This window comes from Salmo salar, chromosome 02 (genome assembly GCF_965601325.2).
Source record: "Salmo salar chromosome 02, fSalSal1, whole genome shotgun sequence".
In the NCBI taxonomy this organism is placed as follows: Eukaryota; Metazoa; Chordata; class Actinopteri; order Salmoniformes; family Salmonidae; genus Salmo; species Salmo salar.
In genome coordinates this window covers 96,433,232-96,457,615 of record NC_138292.1, presented here as the reverse complement: position 1 = coordinate 96,457,615, position 24,384 = coordinate 96,433,232, and the positions used below count along the sequence as shown (strand labels likewise).

Sequence of the window (24,384 nt, the reverse complement as noted above, 5' to 3'; positions counted from 1 at the left end):
TATACTATACAGTAGGTGTATATTATACTGTATGTAGTACTATACTATACAGTAGGTACATATTATTATACTATACTGTATATAGTACTATACTATACAGTAGGTATATATTATACTATATTTAGTACTATACACTAGGTATATATTATTATACTATATAGTACTATACTATACAGTAGGTATATAGTACTATACAGTAGGTATATATTATAATACTATACAGTAGGTATATATTATTATACTATAATATATATATTATTATACTATACTGTATATATTATTAAACTATACTGTAGGTATATATTATTATACTATAATATATATATTATTATACTATACTGTAGGTATATATTATTATACTATACTGTAGATGTATATTATTATACTATACTGCAAGTATATATTATTATACTATACTGTAGGTATATATATATATATATATATTATACTATAGGTATATATTATACTATACTGTAGGTATATATTATTACACTATATATGTTATTATACTATACTGTAGGTATATATTATTATACTATACTGTAGGTAGGTATTATTATACTATACTGTATATATTATTACACTATACTGTAGGTATATAATATACTACGCTATACTGCAGGTATATATTATTATACTACACTGTAGGTATATATTATTATACTATACTGTAGGTAGATATTATTATACTATACTGTCGGTATATATTATACTACACTGTATACATTATACTATACAGTAGGTGTATATTATTATACTATACTGTAGGTATATATTATACTATACTGTAGGTATATATTACTATACTATACTGTAGGAATGTATTATTATACTATACTATATATATTACTATACTATAGTGAACAAATTATACTATACTGTAGATGTATATTATTATACTATACTGCAAGTATATATAATAATACTATACTGTAGGTAGATATCATTATACTATACTGTAGGTAGATATCATTATACTATATATATTATTATACTACACTGTAGGTATATATTATACTATACTATATGTAGATATGATTATAATATACTATATATATTATTATACTATACTGTAGGTAGATATTATTATACTATACTGTAGGTAGATATTATTATACTATTCTGTAGGTATATATATACTATACTATATGTATATATTATACTATACTGTGTGTGGGAGTGAGAGCGGGTGCTGACCTTCTTTGAGCGTCCATTTGATGTCCCCAGACTGCTTGGAGACAGCGTGTAGACTCCCATCCAGAGTAGAAACAAACAGCAGAGACTCTGGTAGAGTTACACTCACTGACTTCACCTGGGGAGTAGAGAGAGAGAGAGAGAGAGAGAGAGAGTAGTTATAACAGACACATGCAGTATTGTAAGACAGACAGACAGGCAGACAGACAGACAGACAGGCAGGCAGGCCAGGCAGGCAGGCAGACAGACAGACAGACAGACAGACAGACAGACAGACAGACAGACAGACAGACAGACAGACAGACAGACAGACAGACAGACAGACAGACAGACGCTCTACTCCCTTCACAGAACAGCACAAACTGGCTCTAACCAGAATAGAAAGAGGAGTGGGAGGCCCCGGTGCACAACTGAGCAAAAGGACAAGTACATTAGAGTGTCTAGTTTGAGAAACAGACGCCTCACAAGTCCTCAACTGGCAGCTTCATTAAATAGTACCCACAAAACACCAGTCTCAATGTCAACAGCGAAGAGGCGACTCCGAGATGCTGGCCTTCTAGGCAGAGTTACAAAGAAAAAGCCATATCTCAGACTGGCCAATAATAAAGAAAAGATTAAAGTGGGTAAAAAGAACACAGACACTGGACAGAGGAACTCGTCCCGGAGTCGCCTCTTCGCTGTTGACGTTGAGACTGGACAGAGGAACTCTGCCTAGAAGGCCAGCATCCCGGAGTCGCCTCTTCGCTGTTGACGTTGAGACTGGACAGAGGAACTCCGCCTAGAAGGCCAGCATCCCGGAGTCGCCGCTTCGTTGTTGACGTTAAGACTGGACAGAGGAAACTCTGCCTAGAAGGCCAGCATCCCGGAGTCGCCTCTTCGTTGTTGACGTTAAGACTGGACAGAGGAAACTCTGCCTAGAAGGGCAGGATCCCAGAGTCGCCTCTTCGTTGTTGACGTTGAGAGTGGTGTTTTGTGGGTACTATTGTACTAAGTCTGTTTTTACATCCATTGAGAATGACAATAGTTCCTCAATGTATCTGAACAATCTTTCCAGCTCTCTCTCTCCCCCAGCTCTCTCTCTCCCCCAGCTCCCTCTCTCCCCCAGCTCCCTCTCTCCCCCAGCTCCCTCTCTCCCCCAGCTCCCTCTCTCCCCCAGCTCTCTCTCTCCCCCAGCTCTCTCTCTCCCCCAGCTCTCTCTCCCCCAGCTCTCCCTCTCCCCCAGCTCCCTCTCCCCCAGCTCTCTCTCCCCCAGCTCTCTCTCCCCCAGCTCCCTCTCTCCAAAAGCTCTCTCTCTCCAAAAGCTCTCTCTCTCCAAAAGCTCTCTCTCTCCCCCAGCTCTCTCTCCCCCCAGCTCTCTCTCCCCCCAGCTCTCCCTCTCCCCCAGCTCTCTCTCTCCCCCAGCTCTCCCTCTCCCCCAGCTCTCTCTCTCCCCCAGCTCTCTCTCCCCCAGCTCTCTATCCCCCAGCTCTCTCTCTCCCCCAGCTCCCTCTCCCCCAGCTCTCTCTCTCCCCCAGCTCTCTCTCTCCCCCAGCTCTCTCTCTCCCACCAGCTCTCTCTCTCCCCCAGCTCCCTCTCTCCCCCAGCTCTCTCTCGTCATATAAAACAGGCCGACCTGATGACTTATTATCCCTTGAACAAATATCCTCCAGCTGTCCTGAGCTCACTGGTGCAGGAAACCCAGAATATTTTACTTTAGTGCCTTGTTGCAAACAGGATGCATGTTTTGGAATATTTTTATTATTCTGTACATGTTTCCTTCTTTTCACTCTGTCATTTAGGTTAGTATTGTGGAGTAACTACAATGTTGTGGTATATGTTGTGGTATACTGTAGGTATATATTATTATACTATACTGTATATATTATTATACTATACTGTATATATATTACTATACTATACTGTATATAGTACTATACAGTAGGTATATATTATTATAATATACTGTATATAGTACTATACAGTAGGTATATATTATTATACTATACTGTATATATTATTATACTACACTGTATATAGTATTATACAGTAGGTATATATTACACTATACTGTATATATTATTATACTATACTGTATATAGTACTCTCCGAGTTGGGCATCTCCGGCGCGGCCCACGCTTGGATTGCGTCCTACCTGACAGGTCGCTCCTACCAGGTGGCGTGGCGAGAATCTGTCTCCGCACCATGCGCTCTCACCACTGGTGTCCCCCAGGGCTCTGTTCTAGGCCCTCTCCTATTCTCGCTATACACCAAGTCACTTGGCTCTGTCATATCCTCACATGGTCTCTCCTATCATTGCTATGCAGACGACACACAATTAATCTTCTCCTTTCCCCCTTCTGATAACCAGGCGGCGAATCGCATCTCTGCATGTCTGTCAGACATATCAGTGTGGATGACGGATCACCAGCTCAAGCTGAACCTCGGCAAGACGGAGCTGCTCTTCCTCCCGGGGAAGGACTGCCCGTTCCATGATCTCGCCATCACGGTTGACAACTCCCTTGTGTCCTCCTCCCAGAGTGCTAAGAACCTTGGCGTGATCCTGGACAACACCCTGTCGTTCTCCACTAACATCAAGGCGGTGACCCGATCCTGTAGGTTCATGCTCTACAACATTCGCAGAGTACGACCCTGCCTCACACAGGAAGCGGCGCAGGTCCTAATCCAGGCACTTGTCATCTCCCGTCTGGATTACTGCAACTCGCTGTTGGCTGGGCTCCCTGCCTGTGCCATTAAACCCCTACAACTCATCCAGAACGCCGCAGCCCGTCTGGTGTTCAACCTTCCCAAGTTCTCTCACGTCACCCCGCTCCTCCGCTCTCTCCACTGGCTTCCAGTTGAAGCTCGCATCCGCTACAAGACCATGGTGATTGCCTACGGAGCTGTGAAGGGAATGGCACCTCCATACCTTCAGGCTCTGATCAGGCCCTACACCCAAACAAGGGTACTGCGTTCATCCACCACTGGCCTGCTGGCCCCCCTACCTCTGAGGAAGCACAGTTCCCGCTCAGCCCAGTCAAAACTGTTCGCTGCTCTGGCACCCCAATGGTGGAACAAGCTCCCTCACGACGCCAGGACAGCGGAGTCAATCACCACCTTCCGGAGACACCTGAAACCCCACCTCTTTAAGGAATACCTAGGATAGGATAAAGTAATCCTTCTAACCCCCCCCCCCCTTAAAATATTTAGATGCACTATTGTAAAGTGGTTGTTCCACTGGATATCATAAGGTGAATGCACCATTTTGTAAGTCGCTCTGGATAAGAGCGTCTGCTAAATGACTTAAATGTAAATGTATATATTATTATACTATACTGTATATAGTATTATACAGTAGGTATATATTACACTATACTGTATATATTATTATACTATACTGTATATATTATTATACTATACTGTATATAGTACTATACAGTAGGTATATATTATTACACTATACAGTATATAGTATTGTGGCGTAACTACAGTGTTGTTGATCCATCCTCAATTCTCTCCTATCACAGCCATTAAACTCTACACCTGCTTCTACACCTGCATTGCTTGCTGTTTGGGGGTTTTAAGGCTGGGTTTCTGTACAGCACTTTGAGATACCAGCTGATGTAAGAAGGGCTATATAAATAAATTTGATATAACTGTTTTAAAGTCACCATTGGCCTCACGGTGAAAGAAAATCCCTTGAGTGGTTTCCTTCCTCTCTGGCAACTGAGTTAAGAAGGAAACGCCTGTATGTTTTTGTAGTGAATGGGTGTATTGATACACCCATCCAGACTGCTGAATAAGGAACACTAAAATATGATTGTATTGACGACATTATTGTATTGATCCCACGATGCCTTTTGTTCTGACTTTGTACAAGCCTCTCGGGTCGATAGATGAACATTTGGTTCTGTCTGATTAGAATATATAAATGGACCTGCTTCTATTCTGGAGATGAACATTTGGTTCTGTTCTGGAGAGATTCCAATGTAAATTATTGTATTAAAACTGGATTGATCTTTGATTGATTGTTATCAATGACTGCTCTCCTTTTTTTGTTGTTGGTTCACCTGGAATGGAAATTCCTGTTACACCAGGACATCCTGAATAGCAAGACTACCCCGTCTCCTTCTCAGAAAAGAGACCGTTTACCACATGTTGTGTGTGTGTGTGTGTGTGTGTGTGTGTGTGTGTGTGTGTGTGTGTGTGTGTGTGTGTGTGTGTGTGTGTGTGTGTGTGTGTGTGTGTGTATAACCTCGACACTCCTATATTTACTCTCCAAGGGGTTGCATCATTGAACCGGACTCTGTATGGCGCCTTAAAGGGATATGTGGTAACTGAACAAGGAATTTTTGTCCACACACATTTTCAACGTGCAATGGCCTTTACATGCCAAACTACACAATATAAAAAGGCATCCAAAACGGTAGAAAGCAGGAGAGCGAAATACCCTCTTAGTTAAGTTACTGACTACAATTTTAGACAGATAACTATAACGGATTACATTTCTTTTTTTTTAAGTAACCGACCCAAGACAGACAGACAGACAGAGAGAAAGACAGACAGACAGACACAGAAACACAGACAGACAGACAGACAGACAGACACAGAAACACAGACAGACAGACAGACAGACAGACACTTGAAGGGGGTTACGTTCATTTCCAGCATACTATTCTTGAAGTGTATTTAAGTTCTCTCTCTCTCTCTGTATGTGTTCCCGAAATAGACCAACCGGACAGTGGCACCGGACCCAGCGAGCCACACACCCACTGGGATTTCCCCTCCTCCCCCTATAAACAAGTAAACAACAACACACTCGCCTGTAATTCGGTTCCTTTCCAAGACAGCAGCAGCAGCAGCAGGAGACCGCGCGCTAACTTCCGCTTCATGGCTGTAGATCTACGATCTACGGGAATCTCAAATCGACAGAAAGAAACTTGCTAAAAAAAAGTTACAAGAACAGAGGTCGAATAATCTGTAAACTTTTCTACAGCGGTCGCATCCATTTGGTCAAACAAGCGACAGGGCTTCGTTTGTTAAAACATTTTCCTTAATAAAAGTCTTATTTTCATATCGACGCGCTTTTTTTATTATTATTATTGGATAGAAGTAGATGACAGATCAGACCATCACAACAATAACGACTAAACGACGACGAGCCCCTCGCACCCACATTACGGTTTCCGTGTTAGGAACGGGATCCTGTGACGTCAGGTAGAGACGGTTCTCGTCGGTATGCGGTCAGGACCTACGGTCCAAATAAACGTCTGAAAACAGTTAAATAACAGAGAAGACAGTGGTTTTGTGTGGTTTTGCTGAAAGGTTAATAATTATAAATATCATGTAGATGCTGGTGGGCTTTTCCCCTCATCATAAAGAATATAACTCAGCCTATTACACTGCGCAATGAGACCTGCTGTCAATGAATGTGGGCCTGTGGCCCCTCCCTCTCTCTTGTTTGATTGACGGCAGTTCCGGCCAATGGTAAAGGAGAGTTGGACGGTAACCGGGGGGGGCGGTGTTTAGAATGAGCTCGACGCGGAAAGGGCGGCTTTGTGATCACGGGAACGCGCGGCTCGTTCAGGTGAAAGACAATAGAGATGGTGGCAGAACAGAGAAGAGACATCTATGGCTTATATCTCTCTCTCTCCCTCTCCTTTTCTCTCTCTCTCTCTGTGTCTCTCTCTCTGTCTCTCTCTCTTTTTCCCTCTCTCTCTTTTTCCCGCTCTCTCTCTCTCTTTCCCTCTCTCTCTCTCTCTTTCCCTCTCTCTCTCTCTTTCCCTCTCTCTCTCTCTCTTTCCCTCTCTCTCTCTCTCTCTCTCTCTCTCTCTCTCTCTCTCTCTCTCTCTCTCTCTCTCTCTCTCTCTCTCTCTCTCTCTCTCTCTCTCTCTCTCTCTCTCTCTCTCTCTCTCTCTCTCTCTCTCTCTCTCTCTCTCTCTCTCTCTCTCTCTCCTCTCTCTCTCTCTCTCTCTCTCTCTCTCTCTCTCTCTCTCTCTCTCTCTCTCTCTCTCTCTCTCTCTCTCTCTCTCTCTCTCTCTCTCTCCTCTCTCTCTCTCTCTCTCTCTCTCTCTCTCTCTCTCTCTCTCTCTCTCTCTCTCTCTCTCTCTCTCTCTCTCTCTCTCTCTCTCTCTCTCTCTACTGCGAGCCAGGCCTAATCGCCCACATCAAGTCTCTGATGCAATGTTCCAACATCTAAATGAAATCAATTTCTATTTCTCACATGCGCTCAATACAACAGGTGTAGACCTTACCGTGAAATGTTTACTTATAAGCCCTTAACTAACAATCCATTTCAAGAAATAGAGTTAAGAAAATATTTACAAAATAAACTAAAGTTAAAAAATAAAATGTAACACAATAAAATAACAATAGCGAGGCTATATACAGGGGGGGTACCGGTACCGAGTCAATGTGCGGGGGTACAGGTTAGTTGAGGTAATATGTACATGTAGGTGGAGTTATTAAAGTGACTATGTATAGATGATAACAATGGGTGGCAGTGATGTGGTGTGGAGAGGGGGGGCAATGCAAATAGTCTGGGTAGCCATTTGACTAGATGTTCAGGAGTCTTATGGCTTGGGGATAGAAGCTGTTTAGAAGCCTCTTGGACCTAGACTTGGGGCTCCGGGTACTGCTTGCTGTGCGGTAGCAGAGAGAACAGTCTATGACTTGGGTGGCTGGAGTCTTTGACAATGTTTAGGGTCTTTCTCTGACACCTGGCCCCAGTGATGTACAGGGCCGTTCTACTACATGGAATTGTGTTTAATAAGGTCATACTTTCTTAAAACAATTCCGACGATAATTTTGCTATTTGATTTTGAATTTTACGACCCCTTTAAGTATAAAAAAATATATATATAGAAAAAAATATTTGACGAAAAATACTTTTTTTGGCCTTACTAGTTAATTAACCTATTAGCCCATAGAAACACATTGAATAACAGATTACTGCTATTAGCCCATAGAAACACATTGAATAACAGATTACTGCTATTAGCCCATAGAAACACATTGAATAACAGATTACTGCTGTTAGCCCATAGAAACACATTGAATAACAGATAGTCCTTACTGCTATTAGCCCATAGAAAACACATTGAATAACAGATTACTGCTATTAGCCCATAGAAACACATTGAATAACAGATTACTGCTATTAGCCCATAGAAACACATTGAATAACAGATTACTGCTATTAGCCCATAGAAACACATTGAATAACAGATTACTGCTATTAGCCCATAGAAACACATTGAATAACAGATTACTGCTATTAGCCCATAGAAACACATTGAATAACAGATTACTGCTATTAGCCCATAGAAACACATTGAATAACAGATGACTGCTATTAGCCAATAGAAACACATTGAATAACAATGTGGTACCTTGGGGGGGGGGGGGGGGGGGGGGGACTTCAGGCAAGTCTTGTGAGGCCTGTGGGCGTCATCCTAGAGCAAAACATCGGACATGTACGTGTTTGAGGAGAGTCTCACCTTTTAGTGTGGGTTTGTAGACCAAACCATTCGGGACGCTACAGACGGAAGTTGGCAGATTGGCTATAGCGACTTCAGACAAAGTCCCAAGACGCTTGTGGAGGGTCTCACTTTTTCCATTCCATGGGGTCATAATAGTTTGTAGACCAAACCGTTCGGGACGCTACAGACGATTTTGTGATAAGACGGGATTTTCAGGGGTTTGTCTCATGGTCTGACAAAACAAACAGCGCACTGGCTCTCTCACCTTTCACCGCAGATGCGGTAGTCGTAGATGAGGAAGTCGCAGATGAGGAAGTCACAGATGAGGAAGTCGCAGATGAGGAAGTCGCAGATGAGGAAGTCGCAGATGCGGAAGTGCGACATCGGCGGATGCTGTTGATTTGAGGCGCATCCAATAAAAATAAAAACAACGATTTTTATGGGGATTTATTATGCTAATTATATTCACGCAGGGGCGTGGACATCGACGTCCTTTATGTTTTGTAAAGACAGGCAAACTAGCCAGTTATTTAGAGCAACGGGGTGCCATCCTGAGGACGGAGGGACAGATGCGCTGTTGCCTTGGCTGCCTGCGATGCTACACACGCTGCTCTGCGTCTGTGCGTATCCATAGCAACGGCTCTGTTTGGGCTGCCCTGCACATTGTAAAAAACAAAATGGTACTAGAACTGACTGTCACCGTGTGTATATAGTATATATAATAATAATTATAATATATAGTATGTTGACTTTATGCTGTTTCACGACACACTAAAACGAAGAAAGAAATGTTAGTTATTGTTGTTTCTGTGTTGTTGTTGTTACTACTAGCCACCTAGCGATTTGATGAAGTTGGCCTTTAGCCCAGATAGGTTCCCAATCTCCCAAACATTATAACTAGCTACCAAAGATGCCATTTCAGGCTATCGAGTAAGAGTAGCTAGCTTGTCTAACTACCTACATTATAACTAGCTACCAAAGATGCCATTTCAGGCTATCAAGATAGAGTAGCTAGCTTGTCTGACTACCTTAGCTGACATGCCCGCTGGTATGGTTGGAAGACTTTAGAAAAGCAAGCAATAACTAAATGTACTAAATAAGACTCACATTTTTTTATTTTTTTTACCCAGATTTTAGCAGAGATGCAGAGAAGCATATTTATTTTTTTTAACAAAAAAGAACCAGCAGTCTGGAGGATACAGACAGATCAAGAGGTATGCTGAGATATGCAGAAAAAAATACTAATATTTTTTTACATAGAATTAAGCATAATGATTATGGCTCGAGATTACCCTCCCTGTCTCTCCCTCCCTCCATCTGTCTCCATCTGTCTATTTCTCTCCCACCACCTCTCTCCCTCCATCTGTCTCCTTCCCTCCCTCCATCTGTCTCCTTCCCTCTCTCCATCTCTCTCCCTCCATCTGTCTCCTTCCCTCCCTCCATCTGTCTCCTTCTCTCTCTCCATCTGTCTATTTCTATCTCTCCCTTCTCTGGATATGTAGACCTAACAGAACGTTCCTTCAGTTGGTTCAATGTTCTGTTAGCTGGTTCAATGTTCTGTTAGCTGGTTCAATGTTCTGTTAGCTGGTTCAATGTTCTGTTAGCTGGTTCAATGTTCTGTTAGCTGGTTCAACGTTCTGTTAGCTGGTTCAACGTTCTGTTAGCTGGTTCAACGTTCCATTAGCTGGTTCAATGTTCTGTTAGCTGGTTCAATGTTCTGTTAGCTGGTTCAATGTTCCTTCAGTTGGTTCAATGTTCTGTTAGCTGGTTCAATGTTCCATTAGCTGGTTCAACGTTCTGTTAACTGGTTCAATGTTCTGTTAGCTGGTTCAATGTTCCTTCAGTTGGTTCAATGTTCCTTCAGTAGGTTCAATGTTCCGTTAGCTGGTTCAATGTTCTGTTAGCTGGTTCAATGTTCTGTTAGCTGGTTCAATGTTCCTTCAGTAGGTTCAATGTTCCGTTAGCTGGTTCAATGTTCCTTCAGTTGGTTCAATGTTCCTTCAGTAGGTTCAATATTCTGTTAGCTGGTTCAATGTTCCATTAGCTGGTTCAATGTTCTGTTAGCTGGTTCAATGTTCTGTTAGCTGGTTCAATGTTCTGTTAGCTGGTTCAATGTTCCTTCAGTAGGTTCAATGTTCCGTTAGCTGGTTCAATGTTCCTTCAGTTGGTTCAATGTTCCTTCAGTAGGTTCAATGTTCTGTTAGCTGGTTCAATGTTCCATTAGCTGGTTCAATGTTCTGTTAGCTGGTTCAATGTTCTGTTAGCTAGTTCAATGTTCTGTTAGCTGGTTCAATGTTCCGTTAGCTGGTTCAATGTTCCTTCAGTTGGTTCAATGTTCTGTTAGCTGGTTCAATGTTCCGTTAGCTGGTTCAATGTTCTGTTAGCTGGTTCAATGTTCCTTCAGTTGGTTCAATGTTCCTTCAGTAGGTTCAATGTTCCGTTAGCTGGTTCAATGTTCTGTTAGCTGGTTCAATGTTCCTTCAGTTGGTTCAATGTTCCTTCAGTAGGTTCAATGTTCCGTTAGCTGGTTCAATGTTCTGTTAGCTGGTTCAATGTTCTGTTAGCTGGTTCAATGTTCCTTCAGTAGGTTCAATGTTCCGTTAGCTGGTTCAATGTTCCTTCAGTTGGTTCAATGTTCCTTCAGTAGGTTCAATGTTCTGTTAGCTGGTTCAATGTTCCATTAGCTGGTTCAATGTTCTGTTAGCTGGTTCAATGCTCTGTTAGCTGGTTCAATGTTCTGTTAGCTGGTTCAATGTTCTGTTAGCTGGTTCAATGTTCCATTAGCTGGTTCAATGTTCCGTTAGCTGGTTCAATGTTCTGTTAGTTGGTTCAATGTTCTGTTAGCTGGTTCAACGTTCAGTCAGTTCAACTAACTATCCAATGTTTCCTACAAACGAACAAATAATCAATTGCTCCGCCCCTCAGGTTATATATGACATTTGGAAAACTACATCCCAGTGAGCACAAGACGTCAATAAGACATATGTTCAACCAAAGAGATGTCTTTTCAATATCTTGTGTTCACTGGGATGTTATGAAGAGAGTTCCTAGCTACTCCTACATACAAAACACAGGGGGAAGTACTGTACTGTGTTATTATGGTCCTGCAGACTAGCTTCCTGTCCAGGGGGAAGTACTGTACTGTGTTATTATGGTCCTGCAGACTAGCTTCCTGTCCAGGGGGAAGTACTGTACTGTGTTATTATGGTCCTGCAGACTAGCTTCCTGTCCAGGGGGGAAGTACTGTACTGTGTTACAGGAAATGGGTTCCTGGGAGTTCTGGCTCAGACAAGGCTTACTTAGAACCACTAGTGAAAGTCTACACGCCAGTCTTCACAATTTGCTGCCTTAAAATTAAATCTAAAAAGGTATTAAATTAACATTTCCCCCACAAATCTACAGTTAAAACCATAGAAACATTTCCCCTCCACCAATCTACAGTTAAAACCAAAAACATTTCCCCTCCATCAATCTACAGTTAAAACCATAGAAAACATTTCCCCTCCACCAATCTACAGTTAAAACCATAGCCTAGTGGTTAGAGTGTAGAGGCGGCAGGTATCCTAGTGGTTAGAGTGTAGAGGGGCAGGTAGTCTAGTGGTTAGAGTGTAGAGGCGGCAGGTAGCCTAGTGGTTAGAGTGTAGAGGCGGCAGGTATCCTAGTGGTTAGAGTGTAGAGGCGGCAGGTAGCCTAGTGGTTAGAGTGTAGAGGCTGCAGGTAGCCTAGTGGTTAGAGTGTAGAGTCGGCAGGTAGCCTAGTGGTTAGAGTGTAGAGGCTGCAGGTAGCCTAGTGGTTAGAGTGTAGAGTCGGCAGGTAGCCTAGTGGTTAGAGTGTAGAGGCGGCAGGTATCCTAGTGGTTAGAGTGTTGAGGCGGCAGTTATCCTAGTGGTTAGAGTGTAGAGGCGGCAGGTAGCCTAGTGGTTAGAGTGTAGAGGCGGCAGGTAGCCTAGTGGTTAGAGTGTAGAGGCGGCAGGTATCCTAGTGGTTAGAGTGTTGAGGCGGCAGGTAGCCTAGTGGTTAGAGTGTAGAGGTGGCAGGTAGCCTAGTGGTTAGAGTGTAGAGGCGGCAGGTATCCTAGTGGTTAGAGTGTAGAGGCGGCAGGTAGCCTAGTGGTTAGAGTGTTGAGGCGGCAGGTAGCCTAGTGGTTAGAGTGTAGAGGCGGCAGGTAGCCTAGTGGTTAGAGTGTAGAGGCGGCAGGTAGCCTAGTGGTTAGAGTGTAGAGGCGGCAGGTATCCTAGTGGTTAGAGTGTTGAGGCGGCAGGTAGCCTAGTGGTTAGAGTATAGAGGCGGCAGGTAGCCTAGTGGTTAGAGTGTAGAGGCGGCAGGTATCCTAGTGGTTAGAGTGTAGAGGTGGCAGGTAGCCTAGTGGTTAGAGTGTAGAGGCTGCAGGTAGCCTAGTGGTTAGAGTGTAGAGTCGGCAGGTAGCCTAGTGGTTAGAGTGTAGAGGCTGCAGGTATCCTAGTGGTTAGAGTGTTGAGGCGGCAGTTATCCTAGTGGTTAGAGTGTAGAGGCGGCAGGTAGCCTAGTGGTTAGAGTGTTGAGGCGGCAGTTATCCTAGTGGTTAGAGTGTAGAGGCGGCAGGTAGCCTAGTGGTTAGAGTGTAGAGGCGGCAGGTAGCCTAGTGGTTAGAGTGTAGAGGCGGCAGGTAGCCTAGTGGTTAGAGTGTAGAGGAGGCAGGTATCCTAGTGGTTAGAGTGTAGAGGCGGCAGGTAGCCTAGTGGTTAGAGTGTAGAGGCGGCAGGTAGCCTAGTGGTTAGAGTGTAGAGGCGGCAGGTAGCCTAGTGGTTAGAGTGTTGAGGCGGCAGTTATCCTAGTGGTTAGAGTGTAGAGGCGGCAGGTAGCCTAGTGGTTAGAGTGTTGAGGCGGCAGTTATCCTAGTGGTTAGAGTGTAGAGGCGGCAGGTAGCCTAGTGGTTAGAGTGTTGAGGCGGCAGTTATCCTAGTGGTTAGAGTGTAGAGGCGGCAGGTAGCCTAGTGGTTAGAGTGTAGAGGCGGCAGGTAGCCTAGTGGTTAGAGTGTAGAGGCGGCAGGTAGCCTAGTGGTTAGAGTGTAGAGGAGGCAGGTATCCTAGTGGTTAGAGTGTAGAGGCGGCAGGTAGCCTAGTGGTTAGAGTGTAGAGGCGGCAGGTAGCCTAGTGGTTAGAGTGTAGAGGCGGCAGGTAGCCTAGTGGTTAGAGTGTTGAGGCGGCAGTTATCCTAGTGGTTAGAGTGTAGAGGCGGCAGGTAGCCTAGTGGTTAGAGTGTTGAGGCGGCAGTTATCCTAGTGGTTAGAGTGTAGAGGCGGCAGGTAGCCTAGTGGTTAGAGTGTTGAGGCGGCAGTTATCCTAGTGGTTAGAGTGTAGAGGCGGCAGAATGCCTAGTGGTTAGAGTGTAGAGGCGGCAGGTAGCCTAGTGGTTAGAGTGTAGAGGAGGCAGGTATCCTAGTGGTTAGAGTGTAGAGGCGGCAGGTAGCCTAGTGGTTAGAGCGTTGGGCCAGTAACCCAACGCCATGATCATTCATCACTCACCATGTCTAGGATTTCCAAGCAGATGTAAGAGACAGACTGGACCAGTCAGAAACACGCAAAACAACAACCTCTCGGGAAAGACATTCTGCCGTGTGTCTTTGGAAAATAATAACACCGTCCCAAGGTTAGGTTTTCAGATAATGTTTTACCTGGGCTTTGCTTCTTTCATATTTATTTCGATCCTGACAAACTACCCTCCCGTTGACAAGCATACCCATAACATGATGCTGCCACCAACAACATTGCAAATAACTTCCCTACAGGAGCTCCCGAGTGGCGCAGCGGTCTAAGGCACTGCATCTCAGTGCTTGAGGTGTCACTACAGACACACCCTGGTTCGAAATCCAGGCTGTATCACAGCGGTCTAAGACACTGCATCTCAGTGCTTGAGGCGTCATTACAGACACACCCTGGTTCGAAATCCAGGCTGTATCACAGCGGTCTAAGGCACTGCATCTCAGTGGTTGAGGCGTCACTACAGACACACCCGGGTTCGAAATCCAGGCTGTATCACAGCGGTCTAAGGCACTGCATCTCAGTGCTTGAAACGTCACTACAGACACACCCTGGTTCGAAATCCAGGCTGTATCACAGCGGTCTAAGGCACTGCATCTCAGTGCTTGAGGCGTCACTACAGACACACCCGGGTTCGAAATCCAGGCTGTATCACAGCGGTCTAAGGCACTGCATCTCAGTGCTTGAGGCGTCACTACAGACACACCCTGGTTCGAAATCCAGGCTGTATCACAGCGGTCTAAGGCACTGCATCTCAGTGCTTGAGGCGTCACTACAGACACACCCTGGTTCGAAATCCAGGCTGTATCACAGCGGTCTAAGGCACTGCAACTCAGTGCTTGAGGCGTCACTACAGACACACCCTGGTTCGAAATCCAGGCTGTACCACAGCCGGCCGGCCGTGATTGGGAGTTCCATAGGGCGGGACACAATTGGCCCAGCGTCGTCCAGGTTTGTGCCTTTCATTTTAAAATTAGAATATTTTCTTAACTGACTTTCCTAGTTAAATAAAATGTTAAACAACCTTTTTTGGCCTAAATTTAAAAATTACAGTTTGGGTCAAAATCTTACCAATCTAAAAATCTAAACACTGAGTAAAACCCTTTTGTATTTTTCAAGTTTAGTGGTGGCAGCATCATGTTGCTGGGGAACTGTTGCTGGGGTACTGTTGCTGGGGAAACCTAGAAGAGTTTACATTTCACAGATTGTTGTCCCTGATGTTTATTCTATAAAATGGTTCTATTAAAATGTTTGATCATTTACAAACTAGAGTATGATTGAATAAATACTGAAGGGTGAATCAAGTTGAACCAGCCACATCAAAAGTTATCACAAAGATATCATTCTACACTCTGTGTTCTACTACCCAGGTCTGGTGTTGGAGATCATTCTACACTCTGTGTTCTACTACCCAGGTCTGGTGTTGGAGGTCATTCCACACTCTGTGTTCTACTACCCAGGTCTGGTGTTGGAGGTCATTCTACACTCTGTGTTCTACTACCCAGGTCTGGTGTTGGAGATCATTCCACACTCTGTGTTCTACTACCCAGGTCTGGTGTTGGAGATCATTCATCACTCTGTGTTCTACTACCCAGGTCTGGTGTTGGAGATCATTCTACACTCTGTGTTCTACTACCCAGGTCTGGTGTTGGAGGTCATTCCACACTCTGTGTTCTACTACCCAGGTCTGGTGTTGAAGATCATTCCACACTCTGTGTTCTACTACCCAGTTCTGGTGTTGGAGATCATTCTACACTCTGTGTTCTACTACCCAGGTCTGGTGTTGGAGATCATTCATCACTCTGTGTTCTACTACCCAGGTCTGGTGTTGGAGATCATTCTACACTCTGTGTTCTACTACCCAGGTCTGGTGTTGGAGGTCATTCCACACTCTGTGTTCTACTACCCAGTTCTGGTTTTGGAGATCATTCCACACTCTGTGTTCTACTACCCAGGTCTGGTGTAGGAGATCGTTCCACACTCTGGATCTCCTGCATGTATTTTCTGATGTTTAATCAGAGACATTAGATGGGAATATGTCTTGTCACATTGATCACAGCTATGAGGCTTCCCTACTGTGTGTGTTCGCTGGTGTTGTGTCAGGTTGCTTAAAGTAGTAAAACTCTTCCCACAATCAGAGCAGTGGTAATGCTTCTCTCCCGTGTGTGTACGCTGGTGTGATATCAGTGCACTTGAGGTGGTACAGCTCTTTCCACACTCAGAGCAGTGGTAAGGCTTCTCTCCTGTGTGTGTTCGCTGGTGTGTTATCAATCCACTTGAGGTAGAAAAGCTCTTCGCGCAGTCAGAGCAGTGGTACGGTTTCTCTCCGGTGTGTATTCTCTTGTGTACAGTCAGGTTAGCCGATTGAATGAATCTCTTCCCACACTGATCACAGCAATAAGGCTTTTCTCCTGTGTGTGTTTTCTGATGTCTTATCAGCTGGCTTGAGGTAGCAAAACTCATTCCGCAGTCAGAGCAGTGGTAAGGTTTTTCTCCCGTGTGTATTCTGTGGTGTATAGCCAGGCCTCCTGCCTTAGCAAAACTCTTCCCACATTGATCACAGCTGTAAGGTTTTTCTCCTGTATTGATTCTCGGATGTCTTTTAAGTTCTGTTGAATAGATGAATCTCTGCTGGTGTTTCTTGAGGTGTTCTGATCTGGAGAGACTCTTCTCTGCTTCGTCAGCATCATGATGTTGTTGTTGAGGCTCCCCGGAGGATCCAAGATAGTCACGACTCTCTCCTGTTTGAACAACAAAGTCACACAAGTCAAAGTAGTGAATATTTAAATTCTTTTACAAACTTTTTTTTTACAATTTTCTTCTAAAATTGAATGGATTTTCTTTGGTATTTTTATTTTATTAAAATGAAATTACATTTTATAAAATTATTTTATTTATTTTATTTAAATGTTATTACATTTTATTAATTTTATTTAAATGTTATTAAATTATTTTATTTATTTTATTAAAATTGTATTACATTTTATTTATTTTATTTTATTACAATTTTATTAAATTGTATTAAATTAATTAATTTATTTTATTTACCTACTTCCCCTAGTCAGATAAACTCACGGATACCATTTTGGTCTCTGTGTCCAGTAGGAAGAACGTTAGCGGATAGATTAGCGTTAGCATTAGCGCAATGACTGGAAGTCTATGGGGTATCTGCTAGCATGCGTTAGTGCAATGACTGGAAGTCTATGGGGTATCTGCTAGCATGCGTTAGTGCAATGACTGGAAGTCTATGGGGTATCTGCTAGCATGCGTTAGCGCAATGACTGGAAGTCTATGGGGTATCTGCTAGCATACGAATAGCTAATACTACTAATTTAACTAACTAATTACTACTAATAAACGAATAAGACAGTCAAGTGAAGAACAACAGTCATATTTTGTCTTAATTGTTCAGTAGTAATGTCTATTTATAATTTTCTTTTTTATTTCACCTTTATTTAACCAGGTAAGCCAGTTGAGAACAAGTTCTCATTTACAACTGCGACTTGGCCAAGATAAAGCAAAGCAGTGCGACAAAAAAACAACAGAGTTACACGTGGGATAAACAAAAGTACAGTCAATAACACAATAGAAAAATCTATATACAGTGTGTGCAAATGAGGTAGGATAAGGGAGGTAAGGCAATGAATAGGCCATAGTGGTTAAATAATTACAATTTAGCAATTAAACACTGGAGTGATGAATGTGCAGAAGATGAATGTGCAAGTAGAGATACAGGGGTGCAAAGGAGCAAGATAAATAACAGTATGGGGATGAGGTAGTTGGATGGGCTATTTACAGATGGGCTATGTACAGGTGCAGTGATCTGTGAGCTGCTCTGACAGCTGGTGCTTAAAGCTAGTGAGGGAGATATGAGTCTCCAGCTTCAGTGATTTTTGCAGTTTGTTCCAGTCATTGGCAGCAGAGAACTGGAAGGAAAGGCGGCCGAAGGAGGAATTGGCTTTGGGGGTGACCAGTGAAATATACTTGCTGGAGCGCGTGCTACAGGTGGGTGCTGCTATGGTGACCAGTGAGCTGAGATAAGGCGGGGCTTTACCTAGCATAGACTTATAGATGACCTGGAGCCAGTGGGTTTGGCGACGAGTATGAAGCGAGGGCCAGCCAACGAGAGCATACAGGTCGTAGTGGTGGGTAGTATATGGGGCTTTGGTGACAAAACGGATGGCACTGTGATAGACTGCATCCAATTTGCTGAGTAGAGTGTTGGAGGCTATTTTGTAAATGACATCGCCGAAGTCGAGGATCGGTAGGATAGTCAGTTTTACGAGGGTATGTTTGGCAGCGTGAGTGAAGGATGCTTTGTAGCGATTCTAGATTTAATTTTGGATTGGAGATGTTTTGATGTGAGTCTGGAAGGAGAGTTTACAGTCTAACCAGACACCTAGAATATGTGGACAACTACAAATACCTAGGTGTCTGGTTAGAACTCGTCGCCAAACCCACTGGCTCCAGGTCATCTACAAGTCCAAAATCCAAGATGGAGTCTTTGTCTTGTCTCTCTTTTTATATCTTTTTCTGCGCATTCTTTTTAAATATTTTTTTTACTAAATTTCAATATACTCTCCAATGTGGTGTAGATCTGGTTTTCTTCTAAAGTATTTCTATTTACCTCCGAATCTGGAATACCTCACCTGAAGCTAGCCAGCTAACTAGCTACCAGCTATCAGTCAGCTAACCTTTAGCTCGGAATGCTCTCGCCGGTTCGTACAACGCGTTTCAAACCAGAGCATACCGGATCTATTTTTCTCTCCATATCTCCGGATTCCTACTGCAAACTCTGAACCTTTTCATCTGGATCATGGCAGCTAGCTAACCGCAACCCGGGTTGACTACTGCTGGCTAACGTTTCCATCCCGGAGCTAGCACCAACTAGCCTGGGGCTAGCCCATGCTAGACCCATCTCCCGTCTAGGGCTCCTGGGCTACTCCTGTAGCCCACTCCTCAGCTACAATATCCGGACCTCTTCTACTGCCGGTACGGGGCACGGAACCCCGCCGATCCTCTACGACTGGAATACCGACATAATCTGCCTGAGGATCCCAACAGGCCCCTCAGGCGCGACGTCCCCTGAAGGCCCATTCTGCTAACCGCGGACTGCTAGCTATCTAGAGCATATTGGACTGTTAGCTGATCCACCGGCCAGTTTCTTGGACCACTATACCCATTTTGCCAATTGGACTTGGACCCCTCTGCTACTTGGAACCCTACTAATTCCACGACTGGTCTATCGACGTCACCGCACGATGAGACAAAAACAGACTTTTCTCCCCATCGCGACGTCCCTCTAAGGCCCTTATGCTAGCTTGCTAGCCCCGGCCTGCTAACTGCTAGCCCCAGCCTGCTAACTGCTAGCTTGCTAGCCCCGGCCTGCTAACTGCTGCTAACTGCTCCTGAACTAAAGTATATAGTGTTATAACCTCTCTGAACTACAGTATATAGTGTTATAACCTCTCCTTCTGAGCTACAGTATATAGTGTTATAACCTCTCCTTCTGAACTACAGTATATAGTGTTATAACCTCTCCTTCTGAGCTACAGTACATAGTGTTATAACCTCTCCTTCTGAACTACAGTATATAGTGTTATAACCTCTCCTTCTGAACTACAGTATATAGTGTTATAACCTCTCTGAACTACAGTCTATAGTGTTATAACCTCTCCTTCTGAACTACAGTATAGTGTTCTAACCTCTCTGAACTACAGTCTATAGTGTTATAACCTCTCCTTCTGAACTACAGTATATAGTGTTATAACCTCTCCTTCTGAACTACAGTATATAGTGTTATAACCTCTCCTTCTGAACTACAGTATATAGTGTTATAACCTCTCCTTCTGAACTACAGTATATAGTGTTATAACCTCTCCTCTGAACTACAGTATATAGTGTTATAACCTCTCCTTCTGAACTACAGTATATAGTGTTATAACCTCTGAACTACAGTATATAGTGTTAGAACCTCTCCTTCTGAACTAAAGTATATACGGTGCATTCGAAAAAGTGTTCAGACCCCCTCGATATTTTCAAAATGTTCTTACGTTACAGCCTCATTCTAAAATGTATTCAATCGTTTTTTTTTTATCCCCCTCATCAAGCTACACACAATATCCCATAATGACATCACAATATCCCATAATGACATCACAATACCCCATAATGACATCACAATATCCCATAATGACAAAGCAAAAACAGGTTTGTAGACATTTTTGCAAATGTCTTAACATTTTTAAACTTAAATATCACATTTACATAAGTATTCAGACCCTTTACTCAGTACTTTGTTGAAGCACCTTTCGCAGTGATTACAGCCTCGAGTCTTCACAGGTATGACGCTACAACTTGGCACACCTGTATTTGGGGAGTTTCTCCCATTCTTCTCTGCAGATGCTCTCAAGCTCTGTCAGTTTGAATAGGGAGCGTTGCTGCACAGCTATTTTCTGGTCTCTCCAGAGATGTTCGATCGGGTTCAAGTTCAGGCTCTGGTTGCTCCGTTGATCTTTCCCTTGATCCTGACTAGTCTCCCAGTCCCTGCCGCTGAAAAATATCCCCACAGCATGATCCTGCCTGGGTCTCACCCAAACTGCCCAGAAGGCTGGAGGGTATACCACCTGGACCTCACCCAAGATTCCCAAAGGCTGGAGCGTCGGCTTTCTCACCCCCCTCTCCAATTTCGCTCCAGTAGCGAGTCACTTCACGAGCTCAGGGCCCGGCCCAGCATGCATCTGTAGTCTATTTACGTGCTGCTATTATCCCCCTTGCTACTGTCACGGAGTTTCACTAAATATTTGACATAAAGAAACTGATAAAACACACAGTTGCTAAATCAAAGTGACTTAAAAAGATGAGAACCAAGAGCAAGAGAGAGAGTGTGGTGATGTCCACATCTAAAGAATGTGAAAAGACATGTAATCCCAAAAGCATAATGGTGTAGATTACTAGATGCATATGGAACGAAGTGGGTAGATAACTAAGTGTAAAAAGTATTTATAAACAACAACCAAATCTGATCTCTTAAACGTTTATTTAATTTTTGTTTTATTATCTATACTATAGGCCATAATTGATTTTTGGCCCACAATAGGCCTGGCATATTCCCACGTTCAAGGAGCGCTTTCCGTTTTGATTGGGCTATTTTGCCTAAAAAAAATTTAGGGCTTATCTATAGAAAAATAACAAATCTGCATCTCTGCCCAGCCTGTCAAGAGTGGCCAAATGGGTGTTTAACTTCCCCAGAGGCTCTGCGTCTCTGCCCAGCCTGTCAAGAGTGACCAAATGGGTGTTTAGCTTCCCCAGTGGCTCTGCATCTCTGCCCAGCCTTTCAAGAGTGGCCAAATGGGTGTTTAGCTTCCCCAGTGGCTCTGTATGTGTGGAGAGGCCACTCTCCAGGCACTATCGTATGAGCCTGAAGCCATAGACTGGCCAAACTCGTGCTTCTAAAATAAGTCATTTTTTCTCTCGTTAAATTTAATTAATTTGTATTTAAGTCACAGGCTATAGGATATATGTTCAGTTTATAGACTGTAATGACTTAATAGAATGAAACGTTGTTTTAAAAATGCTGAGCGTATTTCTTAGTAGGCTATAGCCTTGAAATAATTTAAATAATATAACTTACATTATTTATTTTTTGTAAAGAAAGTTTTAAGTTTAGCTCATAAGGCATTTATAAGTTCTATTCTTCAAGAAACAACGGCTATTTATAGTCCAAAAACAGATGTAGGAATTGCAGATTGACCCTTTAAAATCACACATCAGTTCAACTGTAGAGTAAGTGACCCTGTTCTTAAGACAGTACTTACTGGTGTTAATCAGGTCTCCTGTCTCCTCCTCTTCATCTTTCAATGTGACAGTTATCTCTCCTTCCTCCTTCACTCCAAGAACTGCATCTTCCTCCTCTTCTTTTACTGTGACATCCTCCTCTTCCTCTTTCACTCTGAACGCGTCTTCCTCTTCTTTCACTGAAACAGCCTCACCTTCCTCCACTTCTTCTTGTTTTACTTTAACATCCTCCTCCTCTTCCTCCTCCTCCTCTTTCACGACAACGTTCAGCCACAGACCCTCTTCCTCCGTCCAGCAGACCTCCTCCTCCTCCTCTTTAACAGGAGAGTAGCTTGGTGAGCTCATGGTCAAGGGTGATAGCTAGCTAGCTAGTTAGCATTAGCGACTAGCCTAGTGCTAGGCTAATTTATCAAACCGGGCTACCTGACTAATAACAACAGAATAAATATGAACTTAAACGTGATAATTAGGTAGACGACAGAAGTGTGTTTTTAAAATACAGTTGTTAATATACACCGAAACAGTGTAGAGGTTCAATATTTCGTTTTTTATTTTGGCTAGCAAAGCTACCGAGGCGGTTAAATCCATAGAATCAGTAGCCGTGTTGTTGTTGTTGTTGAAAGAAGAGTTCCGTCCACTAGATTAAACGTCACACTAGGCGACACCAACTGAATGATCCACGTCGCCATCCACTGAATGGGGTAAAGATTATTTTATTTTTTCAGACAACAACAACAACAAAAAAGTGAATCACTTTCAAAAAAAAAAATTCTTTTTTTTAATTTCAAGAATATATATATTTTTAAAACATTACAATTTTTTTTTTTTTTTTACATTACAACATACAGTATAATGAGTTGATTGATGCAAATTGACAGTGATCACTAGAAAACAACGTGTATCTATTACACACATACGATCCGGTACAAAACACATAGTGGACTGATTCTGTTCCCCCCCAGTACTAAACACATAGTGGACTGATTCTGTTCCCCCCCAGTAATAAACACATAGTGGACTGATTCTGTTCCCCCCCCAGTACTAAACACATAGTGGACTGATTCTGTTCCCCCCCAGTACTAAACACATAGTGGACTGATTCTGTTCCCCCCCCAGTACTAAACACATAGTGGACTGATTCTGTTCCCCCCCAGTACTAAACACATAGTGGACTGATTCTGTCCCCCCCCCCCCTCCCCTCCCAGTACTAAACACGTAGTGGACTGATTCTGTCCCCCCCCCCCAGTACTAAACACATAGTGGACTGATTCTGTTCCCCCCCCAGTACTAAACACATAGGGGACTGATTCTGTTCCCCCCCAGTACTAAACACATAGTGGACTGATTCTGTTCCCCCCCCCAGTACTAAACACATAGTGGACTGATTCTGTCCCCCCCCCCCCCCCCCCCTCCCAGTACTAAACACATAGTGGACTGATTCTGTTCCCCCCCAGTACTAAACACATAGTGGACTGATTCTGTCCCCCCCCCCCAGTACTAAACACATAGTGGACTGATTCTGTTCCCCCCCAGTACTAAACACATAGTGGACTGATTCTGTTCCCCCCCCCAGTACTAAACACATAGTCGACTGATTCTGTTCCCCCCCAGTACTAAACACATAGTGGACTGATTCTGTCCCCCCCCCCCCCCCAGTACTAAACATATAGTGGACTGATTCTGTTCCCCCCCCCAGTACTAAACACATAGTGGACTGACTCTGTTCCCGCCCCCCCCCCCCCCCCAGTACTAAACACATAGTGGACTGATTCTGTTCCCCCCCCCCACAGTACTAAACACATAGTGGACTGATTCTGTTCCCCCCCCCAGTACTAAACACATAGTGGACTGATTCTGTTCCCCCCCAGTACTAAACACATAGTGGACTGATTCTGTTCCCCCCCCCCAGTACTAAACACATAGTGGACTGATTCTGTCCCCCCCCCCCCCCCCCCAGTACTAAACACATAGTGGACTGATTCTGTTCCCCCCAGTACTAAACACATAGTGGACTGATTCTGTCCCCCCCCAGTACTAAACACATAGTGGACTGATTCTGTCCCCCCCCCCCCCCCCCCAGTACTAAACACATAGTGGACTGATTCTGTTCCCCCCCCAGTACTAAACACATAGTGGACTGACTCTGTTCCCGCCCCCCCCCCCCCAGTACTAAACACATAGTGGACTGATTCTGTTCCCCCCCCCCCACAGTACTAAACACATAGTGGACTGATTCTGTTCCCCCCCCCAGTACTAAACACATAGTGGACTGATTCTGTTCCCCCCCAGTACTAAACACATAGTGGACTGATTCTGTCCCCCCCCCAGTACTAAACACATAGTGGACTGATTCTGTCCCCCCCCCCCCCCCAGTACTAAACACATAGTGGACTGATTCTGTTCCCCCCCAGTACTA

General features: G+C 43.8%; 2 protein-coding genes across 5 annotated transcripts in view; both read right to left on the bottom strand.

Moving 5' to 3' along the window:
* Window positions 1–6,629, bottom strand: part of ern2 (endoplasmic reticulum to nucleus signaling 2) — a 45,340-nt gene extending 38,711 nt beyond the window's left edge. For 3 of the 4 annotated variants that reach the window (XM_082968368.1, XM_082968371.1, XM_082968372.1), the window contains exons 1-2: window positions 5,988–6,629; window positions 1,198–1,306 (exon numbers count right to left, since the gene is read on the bottom strand). In XM_082968368.1, coding sequence (XP_082824494.1) covers window positions 1,198–1,306; window positions 5,988–6,062 — 184 coding nt within the window. In that variant the 5' untranslated portion in view covers window positions 6,063–6,629. The remainder of the gene's footprint in view (window positions 1–1,197; window positions 1,307–5,987) is intronic. The other variant, XM_082968366.1, reaches the window with a different exon arrangement.
* A 3,119-nt stretch (window positions 6,630–9,748) lies between these two features.
* On the bottom strand, window positions 9,749–22,594 carry LOC123733027 (uncharacterized). Its single transcript, XM_045712333.2, has 2 exons — window positions 21,989–22,594; window positions 9,749–16,912 (listed from the first exon to the last, which is right to left on the bottom strand). Exons 1-2 carry the CDS (start codon window positions 22,311–22,313, stop codon window positions 16,119–16,121), a joined length of 1,119 nt encoding a protein of 372 aa, XP_045568289.2. The 5' UTR covers window positions 22,314–22,594; the 3' UTR covers window positions 9,749–16,118.
* Between the last annotated feature and the right edge of the window lie 1,790 nt (window positions 22,595–24,384).

Bases quoted from the DNA above. Each gene is read 5' to 3' on its own strand.
- LOC123733027 (XM_045712333.2), bottom strand. From the start codon at position 22,313: ATGAGCTCACCAAGCTACTCTCCTGTTAAAGAGGAGGAGGAGGAGGTC. The intron at 16,913-21,988 runs GTAAGTACTGTC...TTGTTCAAACAG, and splicing joins AGGAGACCTGATTAACACCA to GAGAGAGTCGTGACTATCTT.